The sequence below is a fragment of the Microtus ochrogaster genome, chromosome 4 (assembly GCF_000317375.1).
Source record: "Microtus ochrogaster isolate Prairie Vole_2 chromosome 4, MicOch1.0, whole genome shotgun sequence".
In the NCBI taxonomy this organism is placed as follows: Eukaryota; Metazoa; Chordata; class Mammalia; order Rodentia; family Cricetidae; genus Microtus; species Microtus ochrogaster.
This window is the reverse complement of record NC_022011.1, coordinates 28,306,659-28,332,780: the sequence shown is the minus strand read 5'-3', so window position 1 is coordinate 28,332,780 and position 26,122 is coordinate 28,306,659. Positions and strand designations below refer to the sequence as shown.

The following is a 26,122-nucleotide window of genomic DNA, read 5'->3' as shown; positions in this document are numbered from 1 at the left end:
CCAGGAAGGTTCCAAAGATACAGAGAAACCTGTCTCGAAACTGCCCCCCACACACAAAAAAAGATTAAAAAAAAAACAACAAAAAACAAAAAGCAAAACTGTTGGGTCAGGCCGGCAAACTGGCTCAGTAGGTCAAGGCATTTGCTGCTAAACCTGAAACCTGACTTCATCCCCAGGACCCACATGGTGGGAGGAGAGAACTGACACCCACAAGTTTTCCTCTGACCTCCATACCTATGAAGGACCATGCACACACCCACACACACATAAACACAGAGAAAAACAAATCAAAAAATACTGGGTCCCCTTTGCTCACAGCAGAGCCCAGCTTTTCTGACATCAGATGTGTGATGACATTAGGGTACTCCAAGAGTGATGCCAACACTCCACTGGCCTCAAATCCTCTGTTACCACGCCCACGGATGCCATAGCCCCAAGACTCTAGTCCAGGACCTACCCTGCCTCCTCCTGTTGATCCTGGGCCCTGAAAACAAGGTCCAATCTTCCGGCCTCCCCTAGATCACAGAATGAGACTCATGCACGACGTGAGGGCAGTGTGGCTCCTACCCAAAGCTCCACTTTCTCCCACCTACCCCCCTTGGGACCTCTGACTTCTGCAAGAGCCTAGCTTTTTTTTTTTTTTTTAAAGGCACACAGACTCCAGAGCCTTGCCCCGAAGGCGTCATCAAGGAGGAAAGCTGGGGTCCCCTCATGGACACAGCCTTTGCCCCCCACCTCCAACAGAACCTTCTCCTTTTCTACAGAACCAGAAAACCCCTCAGACATAGCACTCAGAATCTGTCTGTCACCCTGATACTCAATCCATGTTCCACCTCAGAGGGTGGAATTAGGCCAGGCACACATGCTCCCACTGTCACCACTCAGTGGCACGGCAGGGTCTGGCCTGGGCCAGGCCTGCATGAGCCCAGTCTGCACTGGCTGTCGGGAAGAGGAGCCAGGCAACACTGGTCCCCACAGACAGGGAGGGCTCGGCAGTCTGACCTCTTCTATGACCAAGGGTCTGTGACTTCCTGACCTCACAGGCCATTAAACCAGTAGCCAAAGGCTGGCTGGGCAGCAGGCCAGGCCTGGTCAGAGGGCACTTCCGGCCTCGCTGTGGGTGGGGACGGGAGGAAGGCAGAGTAAGCATGATCCAACAAGGCCAGGGAGTCCAGGGACTTGGGGCAGGATCTGGGCCTGGCTGTCTGCCAAACACCCCCATTTTCAGAGTTCTACCCAGCGTGAGAGACAGCAATGAGGCCCCATGGAGCTGTACAGGGCCTGGCCCTGGTGGGGGAAAAGCCGGAAAAATGAATCTTCCCCAAAGACGTGTTAAAAAAAAAATTCTCACCCATTCTTTCCCTTTTACCCCAAGCCTTCGGGGATCTAAATATTGCCACACTTTGTAATTTTACGAGCAGACCAAGCTGTACATCACAGTTTTATGTTCCTAAATTAACAAAAGGACCTTAAATCTATATGGGGCTTTTAAAGAAGAAGAAAGAACACGATGTCTAAATTATTCGCTCACTCCCAACTCCCCTCTTCCCTTCTTTAGCCCAGCGCCCAGTGTTTCCTCCTCAGTAAATGGACCACCAACTGGGGGAGGCGTCCCCACTTGCGAAGTCCTTCCTGTGGGAATCACCCCTAAAAAGCCAGAGTCTGTCTTCCACTTCTCTAAAGAAAGGCCAGCCACTTCAGGGAGTGTAGTGTAGTGTTGGTCTAGCATGTTCGAGGCCTTCCCTGTGCACCATCTCTAGACACACACACACACACACACACACACACAATCACTAGGGGCACAGGAAAGGGCATTTTAAGGCAGACCTGGAGGCAATTGACTATAATCACAACACCCAGGAAGCTGAGATGGGAGGATGAGAAGTTCAGACCATTCTGGGGTGCAAAGCAAGTTCAGGCCATCCTCAGCTACTTAGGGAGCCCTTGTCTCAAAAATAAAGACTACAAAGAAAGTTGGGGAGATGTAACTTGCTGGAGCATTTACCTGGCATGTTCAAGGCTTTGGGCTCAAGTCCCAGGGTGGAAAAACAAAAAAACCCAACCTATGTGGTTCTTCCTGAAGAGTGTGGGAATACCAGCTTTACCCAGGGGCCACAGAAAACTGGAAGACACAGGCCTGAGACCTTCTGGCAAGTGTCCTCAGCTCCAAACTGCCGAGGTGGACAATTGATTAGATCTCATGAACCCTGTCACTTCGAAGACCCACGACCACCACCAGAAGAAAGCAGACAGAAAACACGGAGCTTGGAGTAAATACCAGAGGCTGAGACCCTCTGGCTCTGGCTGGCTCTGCTGGGGACAGTATGCCTGGCCAGGTCCTCCCACTGGCCACTGTCCTCCATGGAGGAAGTGTACCCTTCATTTCCCTCCTCGAGACAGAACCAAGCATCCTCAGGATCATTTGCTCCCACAGCGGGAAGAGTCAAGAAGATAAGAAGTCAGAGGGGCAGATCGATGCCCTCCCGTGGCACCGGAGAGACACTGAAGCAAGAGGGAACCTTAATGAACATGAAATTGAGCAGGACGAGAGCCAGACCCTAGTCAGAGGGCCTGAGTCACAGCTGAGACAAAAGGGGCCCTGGCTCTCCCAGTTGACAGACCCAAATGTGGCAGTCCCTCCCCAACTCTCAGGGGTATCCGACAGAAATTAGTGATTGCCCCCAAAGAGCTAGGTGTGAGCCCGATGCAATCACCCGAGTGTGAGCTGAAAGATGCTGCCACTGCAAAAGGGGCCACACCTTTTTCCAGGCCTACACTAACCCAAGAGCAGGTCTCCTTAAGACCCCTCAAATCTCAAAAAGATATAGTCAGAAGATGGGTGTAGGCTAGCAAGGGAGGCTGCCCTGGTTCTTTGGCCTGTACAGCCTACACCCCACAAGTCCTGAGCACAGTCCATATCCAGCCTTACATATAGGCTGGACCACTCTGGACACAGTCTCTGAGGGCCTTTACTCTTCCATTACCCCAACTTGTGGCAGGGTAAGCTGCTCAGTAAGGACCAGGTCAGAAATGATTCACTATGATCTCAAGAGGCCGTTTTGGGGTACAGAAGATGTTCCAAGGGAGATAAGGATAATTCTACAGCCACCAGCCAGGGTCCTCTCAGGCCTCAGTTCCTTCGCTGCAGGCCTCAGAGCATCCTTTCTGACTGTGGACAGGGAATCCTGGGGGAGGTGAGGTCACCAGGAGTTCAGCTTGGGGCCAGGGCAGGGTCAGCCAACAGCTAGGAACAAGATAAGGGGCCCCAGGAGGGCGCCACCGCCAATACCAGCCGCCATCCCTCCCTGACGGGTCAACAAATATTTATTAAGCAGAAACTCTGGAGCCAGACTGCCTGGGGTCAGGGGTCAGGGCCCAGCTGAGCCCTTTGCTGCTCCTTTACTGCTCGAGTGACCTCACTCTCCCTTGTGCCTCAGTTTCCTTTGCTGTCAAGTGGGGCAGGCATAGCCTGACCTCCCAGCGTTGATTGTTGAATGAGCAAGTCTGGCATGGAACGCGCCGCGTATGCAAAGTGGCTGCAACCTCTTCCTTCTCCGTATTTTATTATTCTTTTTATTTTTTACGACTGCCGTTATTGGTCTGGCAGCAGGCCAAGAAAAAAGGAGACGCTCAGTCTCCGCCTGCATGGATCACAAAGTCCTGTGGCGTTCAGGGACGTGGGGATCCAGGCAGACACACACACAGGAGAAAGCTGGATAGGGGACCGCAGGAAAGGTATGTCATCTGTCACCTGCAAGCCCTGTGCACATGTTCTTTCTCTCTGCAGGGGAAGCTGACTGGCCAAGCCATTCCCTCTAGCCGATGAATAAACACTTCTCAACGTGAAGTCAGGAAGCCTGGCCCAAAGCACCACGTTCAAGTCCCCGCTCCGCCAGTAAATCCTGTGAATTTCTGCGAAAATGTTCATCTCGGTAACTATACCAATTAAAACCTTAACGAGTACGGTAGTTAGCCAAGCAGCCATTGATTTTATACCCTACCACTTGAGGGTGGAGGAAGGCAGACAGGGAGTTTGAGGTCAGCATGGGTTATACAGCAAGTTCCAGGCCAGGCCGGGATACATGGGACTCTCAAAAACAAAACAAAACAAAACAAAACACACTCCATTCCTCAAATCTTCTTCATAGGCTCCTTACACCAAAGATGGACAATTAGCCCAGTAAGCGATCTTAGGCCTGGCCAGTGAACCTGAGCTCCATGACCACTGCTCAAGCCCACCATGGTGATGAGAGAGCCATCAGGGACGCCATGAAAGCACAGGACTGCCGCATGCCAACGGAACCTTCACACCATATGACTACTGGATCTTAGGGAGACGATACTGTGGATCCAAATCACTGAGGGGAAAACCGAGGATCTCTGGGAACTTTCCTTACCTGCCAATGCTGAGGCTGGGAAGATGCAGAGTTGGACTTCAGACCCATTGTACACTCTAGCAAGAGAAGCCAGTATCTAGGGCCAACCTAACTAGGACCACCCTCCCACTCCCCAGCAGTAGCTAGTTGGTAGGTTCTGGCCCCTGGCTCTTGGTGGTTGGTTACAGGCCCTTTGCTAGGACCTGATCTTGAGGACAGAAGCCAGGGCCCAAAGGCTTGGGACAAAACCTAGAACTCAGATTCCAGGTCCTCTGTGGGCCAACTCACACTGCCTCTCAACTAAAACTACTACTGACCACAGCTGACCAGACACCCGCTGCTCTGAGGCTTGGAAATCCCCTCCTGAAGTGGCAGATAACAGATCCCACAGTGACACTTCCAGAATGGGCCAAAGCTGGGCCTCTTGGGCAGATTGGTGAGGAGGGTAAGGTAGCAGTGCCCATCCCACAGGGTGTATGGGAGGGTCCCCAAACCACCTGCAGCTGGAATGATACACACATTGCAGGTGTGCCTAATACTACACTCCGCTCACAGGGTGGAAAACCCTAGCGGGGACCTTCGGGAAACAAACTCCAGTAAGTGAAGAACCTTCATCCCGTGGCTAATTTAACTGAGCCCTCCTTCCTGGGGAGGGGGCCAGGCCCTCCCCTCTCTGAAGGATCAGAACTAGCAGGATTCACCTTGCTGACCCGAAAGCCTAGGGCCTAATCCCAGCCAAGGCTGACTCCTCTAATAGCTCTGAATTTCCCAGTGTGACACTTCCTCCTTCTCTTTAGAGGCTCCCTGTGTAAATACAGAATCAGTCACCTGACAAGCAAATCACCAGGCAGCCCTTGGGTGGCAGGTGGAGTGGGGTGTAGATTTCAAACACCTGCCCTTTTGAGCTGCCCAGTACTTAGGAAGATTCCTCTTGCCACCAGCCATCTCCAAGGCCCTAGAGAGGCGCTGGAGAAGCAAAAAGGAAAGTACCTTCCCCGCTCTCCTGGTCAAAGATAGTAGGATATGGCAGGACTCTGAAGGGGCTATGACATACATCTTCCCATGGGGACATGGCTGGGCTCCAGAGGACGCCTGACCTCCTGCAGAGATAACACTGTTGGAAGCTGGGAATTCCCTGTCCTGGCTCTAATTTTGGCTGGATCTCTGAAAGGAAATATGGACGTGAACTGAGGGGAACAGGGAGACTAGCTAGAAGCTGACAATTGCTATTTCAGATCAGACCCTGAGGAGGAGAGATGGGATTGTGAGTGGCTGAGAGATAATCTTCCAATAAAAACTGCCTGGGGCCAGGTGCTGTTGGCACACACCTTTCTGTGGCACACACCTTTCATCCCAGCACCAGTGAAGCTGAGACAGGGGAATCTCTGTGAGTCCCAGGCCAGCCAGAGCTACACAGTGAGACCCTGTCTCCAGACAAACAACTGCAAGGGACTGGAAACTCCAGGAAACAGACCAGATTTGTCACAGGGTAGGGCTGGACACTGCAGGAGCCACAAAGAAACTCGGAGAGCCATGTACAACCATCCTGCAGGCAAAATTAATACCACTATCCCCCTCTTCCATGTAACCCTTCATCTCTGCTATATTAACTCTGTGACAGCCTGTGCCCTAGGTCAGGGCAACCAAGGCCAGCTCCCTGGAGCTGAGTCCAGCCCAGGCTGGTTCTTGGCTCACTTCTCTTCTTCTGCGAGGACTCCAGAGCGATGGGGGCCTGCCTGCCAAGAGCCTCAGGACCCAGAGAACACACAAGAAAAAAACAAAAACAAAAAAGGCAACGTTAATCCAACACCCAGCCACGTGCACCTTTCCCTAGCAAAATTATTCCGAAATAATCTTCAGGGAACAGCAGATCATATCAAGCACGAGGGCCCCCTGACCCCTACTTCTACAGCACCCCAACACCTCTGCATCTCACAAATGCCCTAACTTCAACAGAAACAGTGTGCCAGGGCTCAGGGAAAGAAGAAATAAAAATCCAGCTCATTCTTAGAACAAGCGGCCACACGCAGCCCAGCCCTCACGACCTGCGGTCACGTGGAGTCGGACCCGGGGGTACCCGAGGGGGAAGACACCCGGAGGGCCGGGTTCCCACGCCCGCCTGCTCGCCCTGGGCTCTCCTGCTTCCCTCGCGCCCGCGTGCAAGTATCTTAAGGGTGGAGGGGCTCCCCAGCTCTCCCGCGGTGGCCCCCGAAACTGAAAGTTGCAGGGCAGCGGCTGTCAGCGCGCACCGAGGCTCAGGAAACAGGAAGCCGCGCGCGCTGCGGCCGCGGCCCCTCCCGGCCTCGCACAACAAAACCTTCCAGGGAATCGGGAGGGGGCGGCAGGGCCAGGGGGGCCCCCCAGGTCGCCGCCCGCGGGAAAGTAACTTCACACCCGCGCGATCGCGCCCTGGGTTCAGCGCCGCCGGCTCCGCGCAGACAAAAGGAGCGAGACGCGCACCGGGCCGGGCGCCCCACGCGGCAGCGCGCACCGAGCGGGCAGCCGAGCCGCGCGCCCCTGTGCGCCCCTACGCGCCCAGGCCTGGAGACCCGAGGACCCGGCGCACCACTCGCTTACCTGGTAAGTAATAGAGAGGCGGCTTCAGTCCAAACATGGCTCAGGTTAGAATTCCATAGTGGCCAGAGAGGGACGAAGAAGGAAATGAGGAAAAAAATTCAAGCCCAGCAATGAAACAAAACCAGCGTCCAAGCCACAGCACTCAAAAATGTCCAAAACAATAAAATAAAGGCAAAGGTGCAATCCCCCGAGCGCTGGGGGTAGAAACCAGTTTGTGTGTTCTTTCCTTTCCCCTCTCCAAGAAGATCAAAGGCTGTCTCTCAGTCCAGCGCCCGGGCAGGTTCTGTCACCTCGGCCCGAGCAGATCCACAGTGAGGTAATTGACCAAGGAAGGGCCGGAGCCTCCACAGCGGACCGGCGTCTTCGCCGCGTGTGTATTTTCTGCCTTTTGGACTTGAGATGCAAATTAAAAAAAAAAAAAAGGAGGGGGAGCTGGTGGAGGGAAGAGGGCGGGAGAGCAGAAGAGGAGAGAGAAAAATAAAGGGGGGGGGCGGTGAGGGTGATGAAATTGGGGGGTTAAGGTCTTCAGGGATTACTCATTGGAAAGAAAAAGAGACAGGAGAGAGAGAGAGGAAAAGGAAGAGAAAAAAAGCACCCCCTAAGACGTGCGAACAGCGATCTCGCCTCCATTCAGCCATTTGAATGTCAAGGGCGAGGGTCAAGAGACCTGTTTCCAACAGGGTTTCACGTTCAGAACCAGAAGGGAAAAGGAAGGGGGGCGGCGGGAGGGGGCATCTGGTTGCCAAGGAGAAATCGGCTTTGTTTTCGTTTCCCCTTAGCTACTGGGTGAGGAGGGGCGGGGTGCAGAGAGGAGGAGGGGGGCGCTCGGCAGGGGTGCTGGGGGTGGAGAAAATTAATACCCAAACAGCCTAGAAGTACCGAGGGGCAGATTTCGCCTAGTCAATAGGAGAGGCGGCGGCGACAAACAAGTCTTAGGCTAGGGACGCTAGCGAGGGCAGGCTCCCCTCCCCCCTCGCCACCAGCACCCCCCCTTTTTGGTTATCTCCCCGCCCGACGTCCCACCACTGACTCAGACGGAGGGGGTGGGGAGGAGGGAGAGGAGGAGGAGGAACTCGCGGGGGCGCAGCCGGCAGGAGCAGGAGAGCGGGAGGCAAGAGCGCGCGGCGGTGGAGAGCCCCTCGATCAATTTTCATGCAAGAATCATTATCGGTAAATTGGAAAGCTGGCTGCCTGACAGCAGATTTGTCTCTCCTAATGAAAGCGAAAGGGAAGGGGCGCAGCGGCGGGCGGCTCCTTCCGTCTGCGCTGCGTCCTCCCGGAGCTCCCGGCTGCGCGCCGCGGTGACGAAGAGTCCCACTTGCGACCTGCCCGTGCGCGGCCGCAGAGCCTTACAGACCAGACCCGCCGCCGAGGGCCAGCAGCGGATGCTCCCGCTTCGGATTGCGCGATTCTCCCCTCTGTCCGGGAGCGGGCCGTTTGCAAACAGTGGGCGGCTGCGGGCGCCGCGGGGCCCCCCTCTGGCTGCCCAACTCCGCGCTCTGGCCGCCGGCCCGCCCTCGCTCCTCCCCACCCACGTCTGACAGCTGCGGGAGCCGGGAGCACGACCCCCCCCCCACACGACCGTGCCCCGGGGAGGCCGGGGCCGCCCTTTGTGCAGCCCGCTGGGGGCTGTGGAGACCGCGCCCGGGAGAGCTAGGGACGGCGGTTGGCCTCTCTTTCCTTTCCTCCCCCCCCCCACGCCCTACCCCTTAAAAAATCCCTGTTGCAAGTGTAATCAAATGCTTGATACCATCTCCCACACTCTCCTGCACCCGGGCATTATCAGATCCGGGAAGGCATGCTTCCAGGCAAACAGACCTAATAAATGCTATTACTGGGACTCTGCAAGCCCCGGCTGCACCATAGTAACGAGAGCCCGGCTAATTTGGTTTAAGCAAACGACCGACTGCACTGAGCGTGAGTGTGGCGCCTGTATCTCCCCTCCCCAGCCGCCGTGCGTTCACACCAGCTCAAGAAGGCCCCAAGTGATAATTCCCCAAATCGAAGGGGAAAAAACCCTGCCGCCAAACCACATCCTGTGCGCTCATTGTCCAGCCCAGCGATTTTAAAGAGACAGCATCCATTTACCCACACACCAGCCCCTTCTACTAAACGCACGCGGCAAAGCAAGTATCAAGATGCGACCATTTGTTTTTCAAGTCCTTTTACTGAAGCTCTCCCCCACCGCAGTGGCGCAACTGACTGGGATCCTAACTCGGTGACACTAAAGGTCACCTTTTGACCCCAGATCCTCAAGTCCTAGCCCGCAGGTACGCACAGCAGGCGCATGGTCGTGCCAGGCGGGGGTTTCTGCCACGGCTCTCTGATCTCGGCACCCATCACGGGTCTCCAACCAGTGTCCCCAAGATCCTAATAAACTCGGTGGCTTCAGATGACAGCCAAACTTCCAGAATACCGGACACCAAAGGAGATTTCTAGAGGGCACTTTGAGGGAGGTGGGGACCCAGTGTGCCTTCCGACTCTGGCTGCACGACCTCTGCGGCCCCGAGGAGGGCGCTGCAGTGGGCCTCTGACCGCTGTGCCCCACGTGACCCCAGAGGTCAAGCCGGAGCCCTAGGCTGCAGCCCTTTGTTTTCGGGGGCGGGGGGCGGAGGGGGGCTGCCTGTAAGGAGAGGACACACAGGCGGGGCTGGAGAGTGTCTAGGGCCACCACCTCCATCACCTGTCTGCACGATTCAGGGAGCTCCGGATGGTAGAAGAGGGACCAGATGCCCCCTACACACATACAGCCCGCCCTGACCTCTCAAAAGTACTTAGGGGGAAAAATAAAGCCTATTTTTTAAAGACCCTAAACTATCAGTTTGTGTTGTCACTCTTTTATTGGTTTTTAATTCTCCGGGATTACGGGAACAACAGTAGTAATTAATACGAAACCTTCCTCCACTGTATATGCTAATGGCAGGAGCCATAAAAATTAATTTGCAAACATGTCATTACACAATAGCTATACAGGCAATAAACCTGTAATTATGGGCCAATCACAGGCAGGGTACAGAGGGAGGATGCTCCCCCAATAGGCTGGGCACCCCCCTCCTTTCCCTGCTAAAAGTAGAGGAAGTCATTCTGAAAGGAGCCATCCTTCTTGGAGCCACCTGTGGAGAAAGAGCTGTCCAGACTGGAGTCCAAACTGCCCGGCTTATGTGCCAGTTCCTCGGGCCAGTGGGGACCCATAGGGGGCAGGGGAGGCCAGGCACAGAGGAGCCCCACTGTGGTGGGCCAGCTGCACCTAACATCCCTGTATCACTGTGCCTCCTCAAAGACAAACCTCTCTCCTAATAAGAATTCCAGTGCCTGCATCCAATTATCGAGACCGTGCGGGCCAAGCCCTAATTGCTTAGAGCCGCACCCTGGGGAAGGAGGCTAGCTGTGTGCTGTTACTGATAGCCTGGCTCCTTTGCCCGAGCCTGGAAGCTCAAAGTAGGTTAGTGATAGGAACTTCTGGAGGGTGGAACACTATGCACTCTGCTGGGGGAGAGTGGTCATCCCACAGCCCCCACAAAAGCTGGTGCCCAAACAGCCAGGAATACAAAGCCCCCTCCCGCCCCTAGCAGCCAGCTCAGTGCTGGCTGTCTTTGAATGGTTGGGTTGTTTGACTAATGTGGCTGAACAGGGTAGCTGGCTGCACTTTCTCTTTCCCACTGGCCCCTGAGGCTTTGCTGTGGTGGGTGGACCCCATCACTACAGCCATTCATATCCCAGGGGAGCCAGCCCTCCATCAGGCATGTCTGTGGCCTCCTTCAGATGGGACACGAGCCCAGTGCTCCCACCACAAACCATGTGGGCACACCATCACCAGCTGTGGGTGTCTGGATAAGGCTGTTGCCTCCCTGGGTTTACCCCAGAAGGTTTCTGTGCAAGGAAAGGTGGTCCTTGACTATCTCTGTCCCTCTCTTCTCCCGGAGTCTGCTGAGCCAGTATCCCCTCTCTTTTTAATGTGTGGAGGGGTTGAAGAAGAGGCAGCAATGGAGAGGCTGGACCACCCAGAAACCATCCTTCCTCTGGGCCTTTTGAGAGGCAGGGACACCACAGGCCATTCTTCCTTAGCTCCAGAGAGACACCACCCTGAAAACCACCCAAGATCAGGAAGAGAGGTGCTGACATCACCCCCCATTTGTCAATAGGAAAGAAGGTAGGGGTCCAGGCCACCCTGAGGAAATGCATGAAACCAGGAGGTCCCCATTCTGAAGGTGCAGCACCCACGCTAGCTGCCCCTTCAACACAGAGGGGCCCCCACACTCTAGCAGGGCTACTCTTGCAAGGGCTCAGATACAGCCCAGCCAGTCCCAGTCAGCTGAAACACAGTAAAAATAGACTCTCCCACATGCTAAGGCAGGCAGCTCCCTGCCAGCTGTGCCCATCACCCATCATGTGCCATGCCCCCCAGGCCAGGAGGCCAGCTTGCCTTCCTGAGGAGGTGCACAGAAGGAGCCCTCATGCCATAGACTCTAGGAAAGAGCGGAGCCTGGAGTACCAAGGCTGCATGGTTCCTAGGACATGCTGGATCCTCCAGATGCCCACCTGTCCCCCTTAGCATGGCAGTGAGGCAGCAGGCACTTCCTAGGAGCTCAGACTGGGCCAGGCGCTGCTCTGACTGCTCTTCATAGGTGATCCAGCGAATCCTTTGGGCCATCTTCAACGACTCAGAGCTGGTAGATGGCTAGAACTAGGGTCTGAGCCTTGGAGGCCTGTGTCTAAACCCTGTGTGCCCTGTCTCCTCATCTGAAAGTTGGGGTGGATCACTCATACATGCCAGGAGAAGACCGGATGTGGGTGCTTCCAGCACCTGGCCTCCTCGGGGACTCCACAGACAGCTGTGACTCCCCAGGCTATGGAACAATGGAGACACCACCAGCAGTGAAAGACAGTCTCGGTAGGTTCAGCTCTGTCCCCCCTGCTCTTCAGTGGCTTTGTCAGCATTTGGGGGACTTGCCCACCCCCACCAGACAGACACATCCTCTTGTGACTTTGCAATGCTTAATGCTAAGCACTGCAGGTGTGAGGTCAGCTGCCCAAGGGCACAAAGGGACTGGTGACACCGGTTTCTCCCTCAGGCTCTGGTCCTCAGGTGACAGCAAGCCCTTGAGATAAGTAAGTCCAAGATTGTGAGAGAAAGGTCTGTGCTCACAGCTGGCTGTGACAGCTGTGTGTTTGGGATTGTTTCCTTCTTTGTGAGCGGTGTCTGTTTTCACACCTTCTCCCCTGACCAGGTGTTGCCCATCTTGGGGGTCTCACAAAAATTCTGGGGTCCAAGCCTGGTCCTGCTCTGTGCAGTGGGTTAAATGGTGGCCTGCCAAAGACCTGGCCAGGTACCCGGGCCTGCGACCTGCTTCCAAAGAAGTCTGAGCAGGTTTGATGAAGTTTAGGATCCTTCCTGAGTACTGGGGTGACCCATGGAGAGGGCCAGGTGAGGTGAAACACCTGTAATCCTACCATTTGGGAAACTAAAGCAGAAAGAAGAAAGGAACACCCAGCTGACTACAGAAACTGGCAAGACTTGGAAAGGGGAGGAGCTGGGCTTGGGCCATCCCAACACTGGAGGCAGAGGCAGGAAGATCACTGCAGATTGAGACTAGCCTGGTCCGAACCATAGACTCTTCCAGGGCTACATACTGAGACTTTTACCAAACATACAACACACACACACCCCGACACACAAACACACACCCCGACACACACACACAATCACCGAACACCAAAAAGAGGAGAGTATAAATAGGGCGAATCAGGAGAGAAGGCATGTGAGGCCAGAGACAGAAGCAGGAGTGATGGAGCCACAGCTATTGAAAGCTGCAGCCCCAGGCACTGGAGAAGTTGAAGCGCCTCCTGCAGCCTCCAGAGGGAGCAGAGCCGGTGACTCTGACCTGACTTCAGCCACTGGACAGTCAGAAAGTCTCTGGCTTCACAGAGGTCACTCGGTTTGTGGTGATTCATTACCATAGCTCCAGGGGCTTCATCTCTCTGGTCCCCTCTGTAACAGTAATTTGCTCCTGTTAGCCTGCCCCCAGAGAGGCTCAGGTCAGCTGGCTTGTATCAGGTCCTGGGCGGGGAGTGTCAGGAATCCTACAGCAGCCTGGCCCCCAGAAACCAATAACCCCATGGGACCTGAGGCTTTCTAGCATCATGGCTACCTTCCTGGTTTCAAATGGTGACACACATGTCTAGTGGGTTTTGGGAACAGGCATGGCCCAAGGCCATCAGCTTGGCCATCTGCCTCAGAGACAGATCGCCTTCCTGAGACTCCACCCAGGAGCACAGGCTCTGGTTCCTGGAGGCTCCGTTAGGTCCAGGACACCTTTCCTTCTAACCTCCCCAAATTGTGGGACCTAGTTCAAGGCAAGAGAAGGAGATGGAAAGCCTGGCTTGCCATGTCAGGCCTGGGTAGGAGAGATGTCCCACGTGAGCCTGTGCTTGCTCTTTCTGGGGGTGCATGGGCTTGAACCCACTACTGAAGATAGCAGCACCCCCATCAGCTCTTCCACAGTGTCCATAGCAAAGGCCCCTGCCCCACCCCTTCTCAGCTGTCCATCACACAGACACATGCTTACTGTCAGGTAACAAGTGTCCCCCAAGTGAGGCCTTCAGGATGACTCTGACAGTGTCTCCGGCACAGCCCAGCTGTCCCCTGCTCCTTTCCCAGCTCCGGGTCACATACTTTAGCTCTAAGAAGACAGACTCATCACTGCCAGAAGAGTAAACCTGTCTGTCTTCAGTCTCCCCATCCCTCCCACGAGATGCTAAAGCCAGAGAAGTCAAATGGCCCCAAGTCACCAAGTCCAGAAAAGGAAATCCACAGATTAGACCCTACACAGAGTGACAGCCAGCCAGGTAGGGCCTCTTCCTCTCCCAGAAGCGCATTTGAGGTTTAAGGTATTTATCTGTGTGTATATGTGCATGCCATGGCATGTGTGTGGAGGTCAGAGGGCAGTTTGCCAGGGTTGGTTCTCTCCTTCTACAGTGTGGGTCCTGGGGATCTAACTCAGGACATCAGAACTAGCAGCGAGCACTCTGCCTGCTGAGCCAGCTTGCCAGCCCTATTTGATTTTTATTGACTGAACCGTTTCATTTTTGCAGTGCGAGGTCAGGCCCCTGGACTCTTCTTGTTAGTTGGCTCTGTTTCGGCCTTGACTTCCTCTTTGATCTTGGAACCAGAAACAAGATTTTCCCCCAAAACTTCTTGAGTCAAGATTTTGCCTTGTATTTTGGGCCAACCTTGAATCCTTCTGGTAAGACCTCCAGGACAGCCACCACATCTAGATAAAAATCTTTTCTTTGTTGTTGTCTTTTTTTAAAAAATCATTTATTTTTTATTGCATGCACACACTGGTGTTTTGCCTGCACGTGTATTTGTGTGAAGGCATTGGAACTCCTGGAGCTGGAGTTACAGACAGGAGTGAGCTGCCGTGTGGGTATGTTGGGAATTGAACTCAGGTCCTCTAGAGGAGCAGCCTGTGCTCTTAACCACTGAGCCATCTTTCCAGCCCCTTGTCTTGTTTTTATTTGTTGTTATTTTTGTTTTGAGAAAGGGTCTTACTATGTAGTCCTAGATGGTCTTTAACTCAGAGAGGTTTGCCTGCCTTTCTTCTTTTTTTGAGACAGAGCCTCTCAGGATAGGATGACAGCTGTATACTTGGTTTATGAAGTGCTAGAGATGGTACCCAGCCTTTGTGCAGGACAGGTAAACACTCTAACAATTAAGCCACACCCGCAGCTCCAAACCCCTTTTAAAGCCTCTGTAAAAACAAACAAACCAGCAGAAGACAGTTATTGCCAGATAGTGGTGGCATATGCCTTTAATCCCAGCACTCAGGAGACAGAGGCAGGTGGATCTCTGAGTTTGAGGTCAGTCTGGTCTACAGAGTGAGTTCCAGGCCAGCCAGAGCCATTCTGTCTCAAAAACAAACAAACAAACAAACAGCCATATATGTTTCACTTTTTTGTTTGTTTTTATGTATGAATGTTTGCATGTATGCGCAACAGGTGTATGCAATGCCCTTAGTGGCCAGAAGAGGGCACTGAATCCCCTGAACTAGAGTTACAGGCAGTTGTGAGGTGCTGGAAACTTGACCTCGGTCTTATGCAAGAGCTGAAAGTGCTCTTAACCTCTGAGCCAATTCTCCAGCCATAGAACCCCGTTTAAATGTAGCACTATCCAAGCTGGACTTCTTGGTGCCTCAGGCCCTTTAATCCTACCACTTGGGAGGGTGAAGCAGATTGGATTGGGCTTCAGAGTGAGCTGAGGAAACTTAGTGAAGTTCTGTCTCACAATAAAAAGTAAAAATAAAAAGTAAAAAGAAGGCCGGGAAGTGGTGGTGCATGCCTTTAATCCCAGCACTGGGGAGGTGGAGACAGAGACAGGTGTATCTCTGTGAGTTCAAGGCCAGCCTAGTCTACAAGCTCCAAAGCTACAGAGAAACCCTGTCTCAAAACAAAACAAACAAAAACAAATAATAAAAAAAAAAACAGTAAAAAGAGGGCCGAGGACACAGCTCAGTGGTTAACACTTGTTTAGCTTGTACAAAGCCCTGGATTCAATCCCTAGTACTATACAATCAATGAATAAATACTCGAATCACTGAACCAATTAAAAAGAAAATCCACAAAAGGAGAAGCAACATCTGTGAGGAAGGGGGAAGGGATCCACTGCTCCCCTCCACCACCCTGTGGAGCTGAGTCTAACTTCCCATCTATGGCCTGGGCTTTCAGGAAGTCGCCAAAAGTCTGGGCAAAGGGCCCAATCCCCATGGTGCTCCATGGGGACTGGCCAGCCACAGGGCTTATCTTTGGAAGTGGCCCTCTGCTGTCTCACATCTTGGACTTCCTGGCCACATCGAGACCTCACAGCTCTGGTCAGATAATATTGTGCTTCAACATAGCCTAGAAAGGAGCTGTTGGAGCCCCAACAGGTAACCTGCAAAGGGCACAGGTAGACAGCCTCCTCTGTCCTGGCTTTTTGTCCTTTCGCTCTGCCTCTACCCTAGGTCAACCTACTAGGTTCACTTGAGGGTCTCTCTATCACCAGTCTGTGGCTGTTCAATGGGAGAGGCCTGTCACTCACACAGGCCAGCAGTGATGCATACCACACAGTTCTCTGGTCTCCAAGGCATGGTTCCTACAGGCTGGCTCCTACTAGGCCTTGCTTCTCATAATGCGGGGCAGGAAAAGAAAGTCAGGCACACAGCCCCTCCACACCTCAAAACCAAAGCCACCGAGTCACCTTGTCAACTCTCTAGCTTGTCAGTGGCCACAGGGCCTGTCTATCCTGGGCTGGCCCTCCTGGGCCTGAACGAATACAAGGGTCCTGGAGATTTCCCTAGCCTGGGATGTCTCCTGGGACAGCCCTTGCATTCTGCCTCGGGCACTGTAGGACTCTCAGATGTCAAGCGACAGCCTCAGTTGTGACAGTCAATGTGTCCCCTGGCAGGACCCCCTTGGAGAACACAGCTGCAGGTTGAGAATCGCTTCCTTAAGTCCCAGATAGGAACTGGAATCACTTAAGGCCTAATTCACCTCCGGTTACCGACCTCAGAGAGCACTTGGCCTCCTCTACCCCTGGAGGTACCAAACTGGGGGCTCAGTCCTCCAATGCAACCAATTCTTCCCATTTGGATAAAATCGGTGGTTTCTGGTGGGAAACTTCACAGGAGGAGGCCAGCTCCTGAGTGCCCAGCCACCAGAAAAAGCCCTATCCAGGCCAGACATTGGACCATGAGACTCAGTCTCACTAGATAAAGAGGCAAAGCCAGCCAGGCTCCGATTCTGGCCTGGACGCTTGTCCCAAGTCCATATCCAGGGCTCCTGGGTGAAGTATCCCAGAATTGCCTCTGTTCCCCACCAGGTGTAGGACACAGCTGGATGCCAAGGAGCAGATGGGCTGAGGGGAGGAAGCCAGGCTCCAGCAGCCTTCTTGCCCCACCCCAGAGACTGTGGCTCTGGCCTTCTTGTGCTTTCTGTATCTTCTGTAGGTCACTTCAACCAAATGATCAGAGGGCTTTCCAGCTTGGCACGTCCAGGCTTCAGACACACAGACATGCCATCTGCTTATCTTGGCATTTAAGAACCAGACCCGGCTTCCGAAGAAAAGGCTGCCCTGTGCTGCTTGCTTCTCCTTTGCCTGTAGACCCGAGAGGGTGGCTTTTCCACTTCCTGCACCCTGGCCCAGCCCTGTTCGCTCAGAAGTGTTAGAAAGCAGAAGCAGAAGTCAGCCGGTGGGGGAGTTACTGAGCAGACCCTGAAACCTGGACTGCATAGGAAGACCTTGCCTCAACAACAGCGTAGCAGGTTAGAAAGGCCGGTGAGCTAGCCCAGTCAACAGAGTGCTGGCCTGGCACTCCTGAAGCCCTGAGTTCCATTCCCTACTACACAAACAGGTTGCAGGGGTGCATACCTGTAATGCCAGGACTTGGGAGTTGGGGGTGGTAATCAGGAGCTCAAGATCATCCTCAGCTACTAAGTTCAAGGATAGCCTATGTAGGACCCTGTTGGGAGAAAATAGAAAAAAAAGAAGAAGAAGAAGAAGAAGCATGGTGTTGGGGGTGTACACCTGTAGTCCCAGGGCTTGGGAGGCTGGACAGAGGATCACTGCAAGTTGGAGATTATGTTTGGTTACACAGTGAGTTCCATGCCAGCCTGAATGAGACCCTGTCTCAAACAAACCCAAATAAATAGGAAAATGATGCATGTAACTTAAAAATTAATAATAATAAAAAAAAAGGCCCTGTGTCCTGTGCTTTGAATTGTTTAAAAAATTTTTTTTCAGGGGCTGGAGGGATAGCTCAGCAGCTAAGAGTTCCTACTGCTCTTCCGGAGGACCTGAGTTCAGTTCCTAGCACCCAGGGTGGGTGGCTCACAACTGTGTAACTCCAGCTCCAAGGGATCTGATGCCCTCTTCTGGTTTCCGAGGGTACTGCACTCATGTGCACATACCTACATCATACAGATGCACACGTAATTTATTTGTTTGAGACAGGTTCTTACTATGTAGCTTTGGCTGTCTAAAACTCACTCTGTAGATTAGGCTGTCCTGGGACTCACAGAGATCCACCTACATCTGTCTCTGAGTGCTGGGATTAAAGGTGTGTACCACCAGGCCTAACTAGACATCTTTTTTAAAAAATTGCCTCAGCTGGGAGGTGGTGGTGCATGCCTTTAATCCCAGCACTCAGGAGGCAGAGGCAAGCGGATCTTTGTGAGTTCGAGGCCAGAGCAAGTTCTAGGACAGGCTCCAAAGCTACAGAGAAACCCTGTCTCGAAAAACCATTAAAAAAAAAAATTGCCAGGCAGTGGTGGCATACACCTTTAATCCCAGCTCTCAGGAGGCAGAGGCAGGCTAAACTCTAAATTCAAGGCCAGCTTGGTCTACTAGCAAGTTCTAGGACAGTCAGTGCTACACAGAGAAACCCTCTGTCTTGAAAAACCAAAACTGTAAGAAATAAAAATAAAAATCTTTTGAAAAAAAATTCTTCAAATGACACTCAAGGCTGACCTCTGACCTCATATATACAAGCATAAATATACACACAGACACATACCAAGGTTCCTCAAACAGCGGCTGGTTAGACGGCTCAGGCATGGGTAAAGAAAGCTGTATCCAAGCCGGACAACTTGAATTCAGTCCCCAGACAACACATGGTGGAAGGTGGGAACCTTCTAGCTCACACAAGTTGTCCTCTGACCTATACACACACACATACACCCAGTGTCACATATAATAAACAAATAAATAAATAAAATTTTAAAATGTTCCTCAGGGCCTGGAGAGATGGCTTAGTGGTTAAGAGCACTGGCTGCTCTTCCAGAGGATCCAGGTTCAATTCCTAGCGCCCTAGACAGCTCACAGCTGTCTGTAATTCGAGTTCCAGGGGATCTGACGCCCTCACACAGACATGCAGGCAAAACACTAATGCTCATGAAATAAAAAGTAGTAATAATAATAATAATAAAAAGTTCCTCAAATACACCGGCCACATGGTCAGACAACCTGGCTGTAAAATCAAGTGTCATATTTAGGACTGAGCGTCAACAGCAGTCAGCCAAAGCAGGTCTAGAGCTAGCTCTCTGAGGGGCCAGGGTGATGAGTCCCGTTAGTTGCCCAAGGCAGTTAGCAGAGAGGGGAGTGTGGCTCACAGACTGCAGCTTATCCATCCCCTATGACACTCTGTGCAGAGACAAGACATAATGAAAAACCATCCGAGGCCTGGAAATGGCCTGCACCACGGAGAAATACAGCACTCAGGCTGAGGCGGAAAGCCTTATCCTTCAGGCCAAAGCGAGCCCCCCCTGCCGCTATAATTTCAGCTCTCAGGCTTTATTAGGCCTCGTGGCCTCTTGCTCAAAGCCTCTGCCAGGAACTCTTTCTGTGGGGGCAATTTTGGTGCCTGCAATTAGCTGAACAGGCATGTTTGTCCCCGCTAAAGCACTCAATTGCAGGTATAATTAGGTTTCTTCACCCCTGAAATCTGCGGAGAGTGCCCGCCTCGACTAACTGCACCCACAATTAAGTGCTTACTGCATATGGCTGGAGCCGGGGAACGCGCACGTGGCTAATAGCGGGGACAGCAGACAAGTTTGCAAAAACAAGATGCTGCCACAGAAATCCAGCCTTTTTTGCATTTGTTGTTCAAACTGCTCTGTCCAGCTGGGAATAATGCGGAAAGACAAACACGCCAATTAGGCGAGGTCGGTACATAAATAAACCAGGCACTCCTTCATTAAGCCCCTTACAGGAGTGGGCGGGGCTGAGAGGGGATTCATGGGGGAGTCGGGAGCTGGGCCCAGTCCGCTGGATCTAAGCACCAGGTGTGTGTGGTGTGTCATGCTGGCCAAGATGGTGGACTTGGGGGGGGGGGCCTTACCTACTTCAGTGAAAGGACATGGAGACTTGGGGGCTGGAAAGGAGCAAGTGGGAGATGGGAAATCACAGGCCCCAAGGGCAAGAGGGACATTACACTAGGGAAGGAAATGGCATTGTCTTCCTCCACGTCCAGAGAATGGCGGGGAGGGCCATAGCCTGCCTCTGTGCGGTAGAGCTTTGAGGGCTGGAGTTACAGATGGCCGTGAGTCACCATGTGGGGCTCTGAGCCTGCACAGCCTCCTGGAGAGCAGGTGTGCTCTTCCTGACCCCTCTTCCTACTCCTGCCACTGTGTCCTCACTGGCACCAGAATCCCGGCACTCAGGAGGCAGAGGAAGGTGGATCTGTGAGTTCCAAGACAGCCAGGGCTACACAGAAAAACCCTGTCTCAAAAAACCAAAATAAAGAAAGGAAGAAAGAAGGAAAGAAGGAAGGAAGGAAGGAAGGAAAAGAAAAAGATGGTGGTACCCAAACCAAGCCATCTACCCAGGTCTCTCTAAAATACCTTCAGCCAAGATGCTTGCCCTGGCCAGGCCCCCAGCTGCAGTCAGCTTATTTGTTTGTTTTTCTTTTTTTTTTTTCAATTCAGAGTTTTTCTGTGAAACAGTCCTGGCTGTCCTGAAACTCACTCTGTAGACCAGGCTAGCCTCGAACTCACAGAGATCTGCCTGCCTCTGTCTTCTGAGGGCTGGGATTAAAGGTGTACGCTACCAGTGCCCAGTCTGCAGTCAGGTTTTAAAAAGGAAAGGGCATGGGGCCTGATAGGAGGCAAGCCTCCACTGAGAGACAAGAGGCTGCTGGGATTGTGCGTGACTTCTGTACACCCTGCTTCTAGACTCCTACCAAGTTGCCACATCGTCCTGAACAATAAACCTGACAGACAACAGGCCCCAGGCAGGCCTCAAAGAAAGCTTGCCTGCTTTTCCTCTTCTTATTCCTCTCCTCTTCCTCCCCTCTCCCACTAGTGGCAAAGCTTTGATAACAAAAATCCAATTATCTGGGCTGGAGAGATGGCTCAGCAGTTAAGAGCAGTGGCTGTTCTTCCAGAGGACCTGGGTTCAACTCCCAGCACCCACATAGCAACTGACAACCACCTGTAAGTTCCAGGGGACCCAGATGCCCTCTTCTGGCTTCCTCAGGCACCAGGCACAGCACGGACACACAATTCAGACAAAGCACTCGTGCACATAGAATCAGGAGAACCTCCGTTGCCCATGACCCAGCCAAGTGGCCACAGAAGGCTCCAGAGTGTATCTGCAACAGAGCAGAACGATCACTGTGCCTTCTTTCGCCTTCCCCTTTAGGCCTGGGTCATCTGCTCTCAGTACAGCTACATATGAGGGAGGCTGGGAGCTCAGGAGAGTGGCCACCTAGAAGGTTGGTGACATGTTCCACAACAACCAGGAAACCTGGTCTCAGGAGCCTGTGTTCCTACTGAGGCCTGGCTCCCGCGTTCCACCTATGCTAGCGTTGCCAGTTGCTTTGTGCCCCAGTGCTGTACTGGCTCTCCACAGGGCTCCTTCTTCCACCCAGGTCTGGATTAGGATAACACTCCCTGGGACCTATTCCAAACAGTCGTCCCCCCACAACTCTGCCCCTCACTCCTTACTCCAGTCTGTGTTTTAACATTTAATCTCTGGTTTTACACTTACTGCTTTCTTTTTCTCCTTCATTATTTTTTTTTAAAAAATTTGTGTCTCTGCATGTGTCTTTGTGGGTATGCGCACGCCAGTGCAGTGCCTGCAGAGACCAGAGAGGGCGCTGGATTCCCTGGAGCTGTAATGACAGGCAGGTCTTGAGCCACCTGGTTTGGATGCTGGGAATTGGACCCAGATGTTTTTGAGATGCTGGGCATGGTCATAAGGACTGGTGTGGGCGAGAGTGGGGCTGGCCTCTCCCCCCTACTCCACTGAGCTGGCCTGAGACTTGAGGCTCACCCACTGTCTCTGGTTCCCTTCTCACTCTCCTGGGGCTCTTGCCCCTCGAGCCCTTCCAAGACTTCCTCTGTCAATAGCAGTCTTAAGTGACATACAGTCCCTTTGCTTAGTCAGCGCCCTAGTCATCTGCACCCGATCCATCCTTGGTGAGCCCCAGAGTCCTCCTTAACATCTCACCCCTGTCCCAGTGCCCCCCAGGTGGTTTGGAGACCACTCCTTCTCACAGCTAAAATGTCGCCAGATGGCCTTCAAAGCCATATATGGGCAGTAACTATCCTTGAGAGGGTCTGGGACCACACAAATCTGCCACGTGTGGCCTTTCTGTGCCTCAGTTTCCCTTCTGTGCTGAGTATAGAAGTGTGGAAGTTTCTAGGTCCCTGATGCTACAGGAAGGTCCTACTGTACCTGGTGGCTGACCCACAGCGGGTTCCCAGGGGAGGGACAGGCTGCTTTGGGCTCAAAGGAGCCAGTAGCCCTACTGCACTTTGGCCCCATCTCTAAGGAATGAGCTGAGAGCCCCCCAGGCCCTGGCTGAGTCCAGAAGTGGTCCTGCTGGTCTACCAGAGCCTCTGCAATTATATTCCTAGCGGCCCTTAGAGTGTTCATCTTGGATGATTATAGCCCAAGCTGAGGCCTAGACTAGCGGGTGGTCAAGAAATGGCAGTCTGAAATACAGCGGGTCCCTAAGAAATGCCTGCCTGGAATACAGAAGGCACTTACTGAATGCACCTGGGGTAAGACCTGAGGTAATCTACAACGCTCCGTGACCTCTGACCCAGGGCCTGGGCCCATCAGAGAGCTAGCTGGGCGGCTCACCCACTTCTCCTTTCACTAGCCACCCCGCCCCGCCTTATCAGCAGAGTCCCAGCCGGTAAGTTCTGTAAGCCCTGGGTGACAGTGGTTTTGCTTTCTTCTCCTTGTCTCTGGGAAGCCTGAGAAGAAGGCAACCTTTACCCCCTCCCCCTTCAACTCACTGGCACAAAGATTCCCGCAGTTCTGTGACCCTGTGGCCAAGCCAAGGAGAAGAAATGCCTAGGTTGGGCTTGCTCCCGGACACCCTGAGGCTTCAGGGAACAGGCCAAAGGGCTTGTTCTGACAAGGTGCAATCCTGGCTCTGAACTTGCTGGATCTCCATCGTGGCAACCACAGGAGACCAGGATGGTCAGAGGCACAGGCAGGCCTGATTCAGCTCCCCTAGTCTAGCCTGATCTCCCTGGCTGAGATCCTGTGGGACAGGGCCTTGTTATAGTGTATGTACCATGGTCCCCAAAAGGAAGACTACAAAGAAAGAAAAACAAAAGATGGACCTCCTCCCAACCTGCTGTGGCGGGAGGGTGGTGGGACGGGACTCTAAAGATGCTATGCTCAGTGAAACAGAGACAGGCCTGTGGGGTAGGTAAGTTGCCCTTAAAACAACACTCAGAATGGTCACAGGTTCAAGGCCAGCCTGGGTTATACATACATCCTGGGCTACAGGGTGAAAACTTGTCTCAGAAAACTAAAACTGGGGCTGAGCTATAGCTCAGTTGGTAGATTGCTTGCCTAGCATAAAGGACACCCTGGCTTCCAATGAAAAAAAAAAATCACACAAGGTAGTATGTGCCCATTCTAGTACAGGGAGAAGGAGGCAGAGCTTCGGAAGTTCAAGGTCATCCTTGTTGACGTAGGTATTATAGTAAGTCTGAGGCCAGCTTGCCTAGGAGAGAGCACATCTCAAAGACCAAAATAAAACAACAAAGAATCCTCAACCCTGGATAACAGAGGCTGCTAGGGAGGGGCTCGACCACGCCCACGTCCTAGCTAGCACCTTCCCTAACCAGCTAAACTCCCAATGACAGCTCCAAGGCAGAGTGTGAGTGTAGAATTACTTCTTAAATTCCAGCACCTCATCTATGTCTCCTACCTAGAGCCTCCACTAATCTGCTAAACTCAGAAGCCCCTTCCCTCTAAAGTCTGTGTCCACCGCATCCCAGTTTTAACACTCTGAGTGACCTGTGTTACCCAAGGGGCTGGTGTTCCCTCAGATCTGTCTCCCCGAGTCTGTCTATTGAACGGGGAAAAAAACTGATATTAATCAGTGGGTGGTGATATTTCCCATAGTTCCAGAGCTGTGAGGAACACAAAGCCGAGGTGCAAACTACATTACAACGTTCGCATAGACTTTGAATCGGAAGCTAAAGTCTCCGCAGGGCGAGTTAAACACTACCCGCCACTGACTGTCGTCCCCCTGAACATACATCCACTCCAGCCACACCCCATGCCAAGCCAGGCACTGTTGGAAGACCTCATTCAATCAGAAGCATTGTCTGCAGCTCAAATTCTACTCCGTGGTGGGGCTGTTTATCCCCCATTATCCTTTTCCTGTCCTAGGTCCAGCACCTGGCCCCTCCCTGAACCCATTGTCTTGGGACTCAGGGCCATCCGGTCTGTCTTAGGGGAGGACAAGGGAGCCCCCCCACCCTGTTTCCTCAGACTCCAAGTCTCTTGACCAAATAAACATAACCACACAAAAGACATTCAGGCCAGACCAGGAGCCATGAGGGGTAGGGGAGGCCAAAAGGGCTGGCTGGGGGCCAAGGTCACAGAGCATTGTCTGAGAGGCCATGGGAGCCATCCCTGGTCTTTGAAAGGTAGAGCCACCCCAAATCTGTCTATTAGCAGAGGCTAGGCTGAGGCACCTGCATGTCCATCCTGGAGAGGAGGATGCCTTCTTTGGTCCCCTCCCTGACCCCATATGTACACGATGCCACATCCTCCATGGAGCCTCTCATGTCCCTTGGGCACATTCTCTACAAGAGTGATGGCCTACCACAGATGAGGACCAACTGCAGCCCCATGAGGACATCCCTACATCCTCCCTCAGGCTCCCTGCTCCCACCACCTGCCTTTCTAGCACCAGGATCCTTGGTTGGGGCCATGAATGTCACACTGGCAGATGGATTACTGTTCCCAGCACTGTCCCCAGGATAGACCATGGAAACATGATCACTGTGGTCTCAGGGTCTCTGTTCTATACCTCCTAGGCACCCACAGAGGCCTCATGATGGCCTCACCCGCTCCCTGTGTGAGTGCCTACTGCTCTCCCATGGCCTCCTGGTACCCTCTTCCCAACAGGCATCTGCCCTGAAGTCCTCCACCTGGGCTTGACCTAGCCAGGCTATGAGTAGATAATCATGGAGACAGGATGCATGGTTACCCTAGAGCAGGAGGTGAAAGCAAACCCAGCAGCAACTTAGGCCCAAGTGGCTCAGCCAGGCATGGAGGGGAAGAGATGACCCCAGGGTACATCATACCCTCTAGGTTAGAGAAGGCAGGGTAGCAGAGTGCCCCAGGATGAACTTTTGGGCTGAGGTGAGACCTCCGGGCAAAACACCTCATACCCAGAGCTGGAACCTTCCACGCTCCACTCAAAAGAGGAAGTCAGCCAGGCTTGGTAGTGCACACCTTTAAACCCAGCACTTGAGAGACAGAGGGAAGTGGATCTCTGTGAGTTTGAGACCAGCTTTATCTACACAGTGAGTGCAGGGATAGACAGGGCTTTGTAAAGACCCTGTCTCAAAAGGCAAACCAAACCAAGCCAAATCAAAAAGGGGAGCCACTCTGGGGCTGTGATCATCCCCTCCATGTCGGATCTGTGCACTAACCTGGCTGCTTTAGGAGACTTCAGAAGGGAACTTTCCATTTGAGTCTCAGATTTCACCGAGCACACTTTATCCCTAGGTCCTCGGTGCACTGCAGTCCTGGGTGGTGGTGGTGGGGCAGTTCATTGGGTTGCCACCCATGATTGGATGCTAGTAGGGTTTCCACAAGGGCTTGACTTCTCCAGGGAAAATCTCAGAGGAAAAATGGCCCTCTTCACTGCTTTGGGCTGTGCTGCCTGCCCCTCCTGCCTGCTCAGCTACAAATCCTCCAGCGATGGCCTCTTTCCGACATTCCCAAAGCCCCCTCCGCCCCAGATGGCGCGTGCACTGGGCTCTGATAAGACGGCCTCTCTGGAGCGGATCCATTCACGCCCTTGCTCCCCGCGGCCTCCGGCTCTCATAATTCCTTTCTGATCTTACCCAGGGCACCCAGGCAGGCTGTGAGGCAGGCAGGATAATCCATTTTAGAGATTGATCAATATCGCTAGGAGCCTTTTAAATGGTTCCACGGGCTTCAAGGAGCCAGGGCAGATGGCTGAGCTGGAAACCAAGGAGCCAGGGGATGACGGGAGGGCAGGTGCTGCCAGTGTGAGTTTCCAGACAGCCCTCTCATTTCCAACTTTGAGTGTTGGTTTCAATCAAGGTAGGGGGCTGAGTACATGCAGGCAGGTTGTGCAGGGCACCACGGGCGAGGCAGTGAGGACCAGCAGGCTGTGCAGTGC

The 26,122-nt window shown here is 53.1% G+C and overlaps 1 protein-coding gene across 5 annotated transcripts in view; it reads right to left on the bottom strand.

The window, feature by feature from the left end:
* Positions 1–26,122, bottom strand: part of Gse1 (Gse1 coiled-coil protein) — a 340,677-nt gene that overhangs the window by 80,357 nt on the left and 234,198 nt on the right. For 2 of the 5 annotated variants that reach the window (XM_026778664.1, XM_026778665.1), the window contains exon 1: positions 6,954–8,620. The exons of the other annotated variants lie outside the window; for them this stretch is intronic. In XM_026778664.1, coding sequence (XP_026634465.1) covers positions 6,954–6,990 — 37 coding nt within the window. In that variant the 5' untranslated portion in view covers positions 6,991–8,620. Of the gene's footprint in view, positions 1–6,953; positions 8,621–26,122 lie in introns of those variants that run through there. 5 annotated transcript variants of the gene reach the window in all.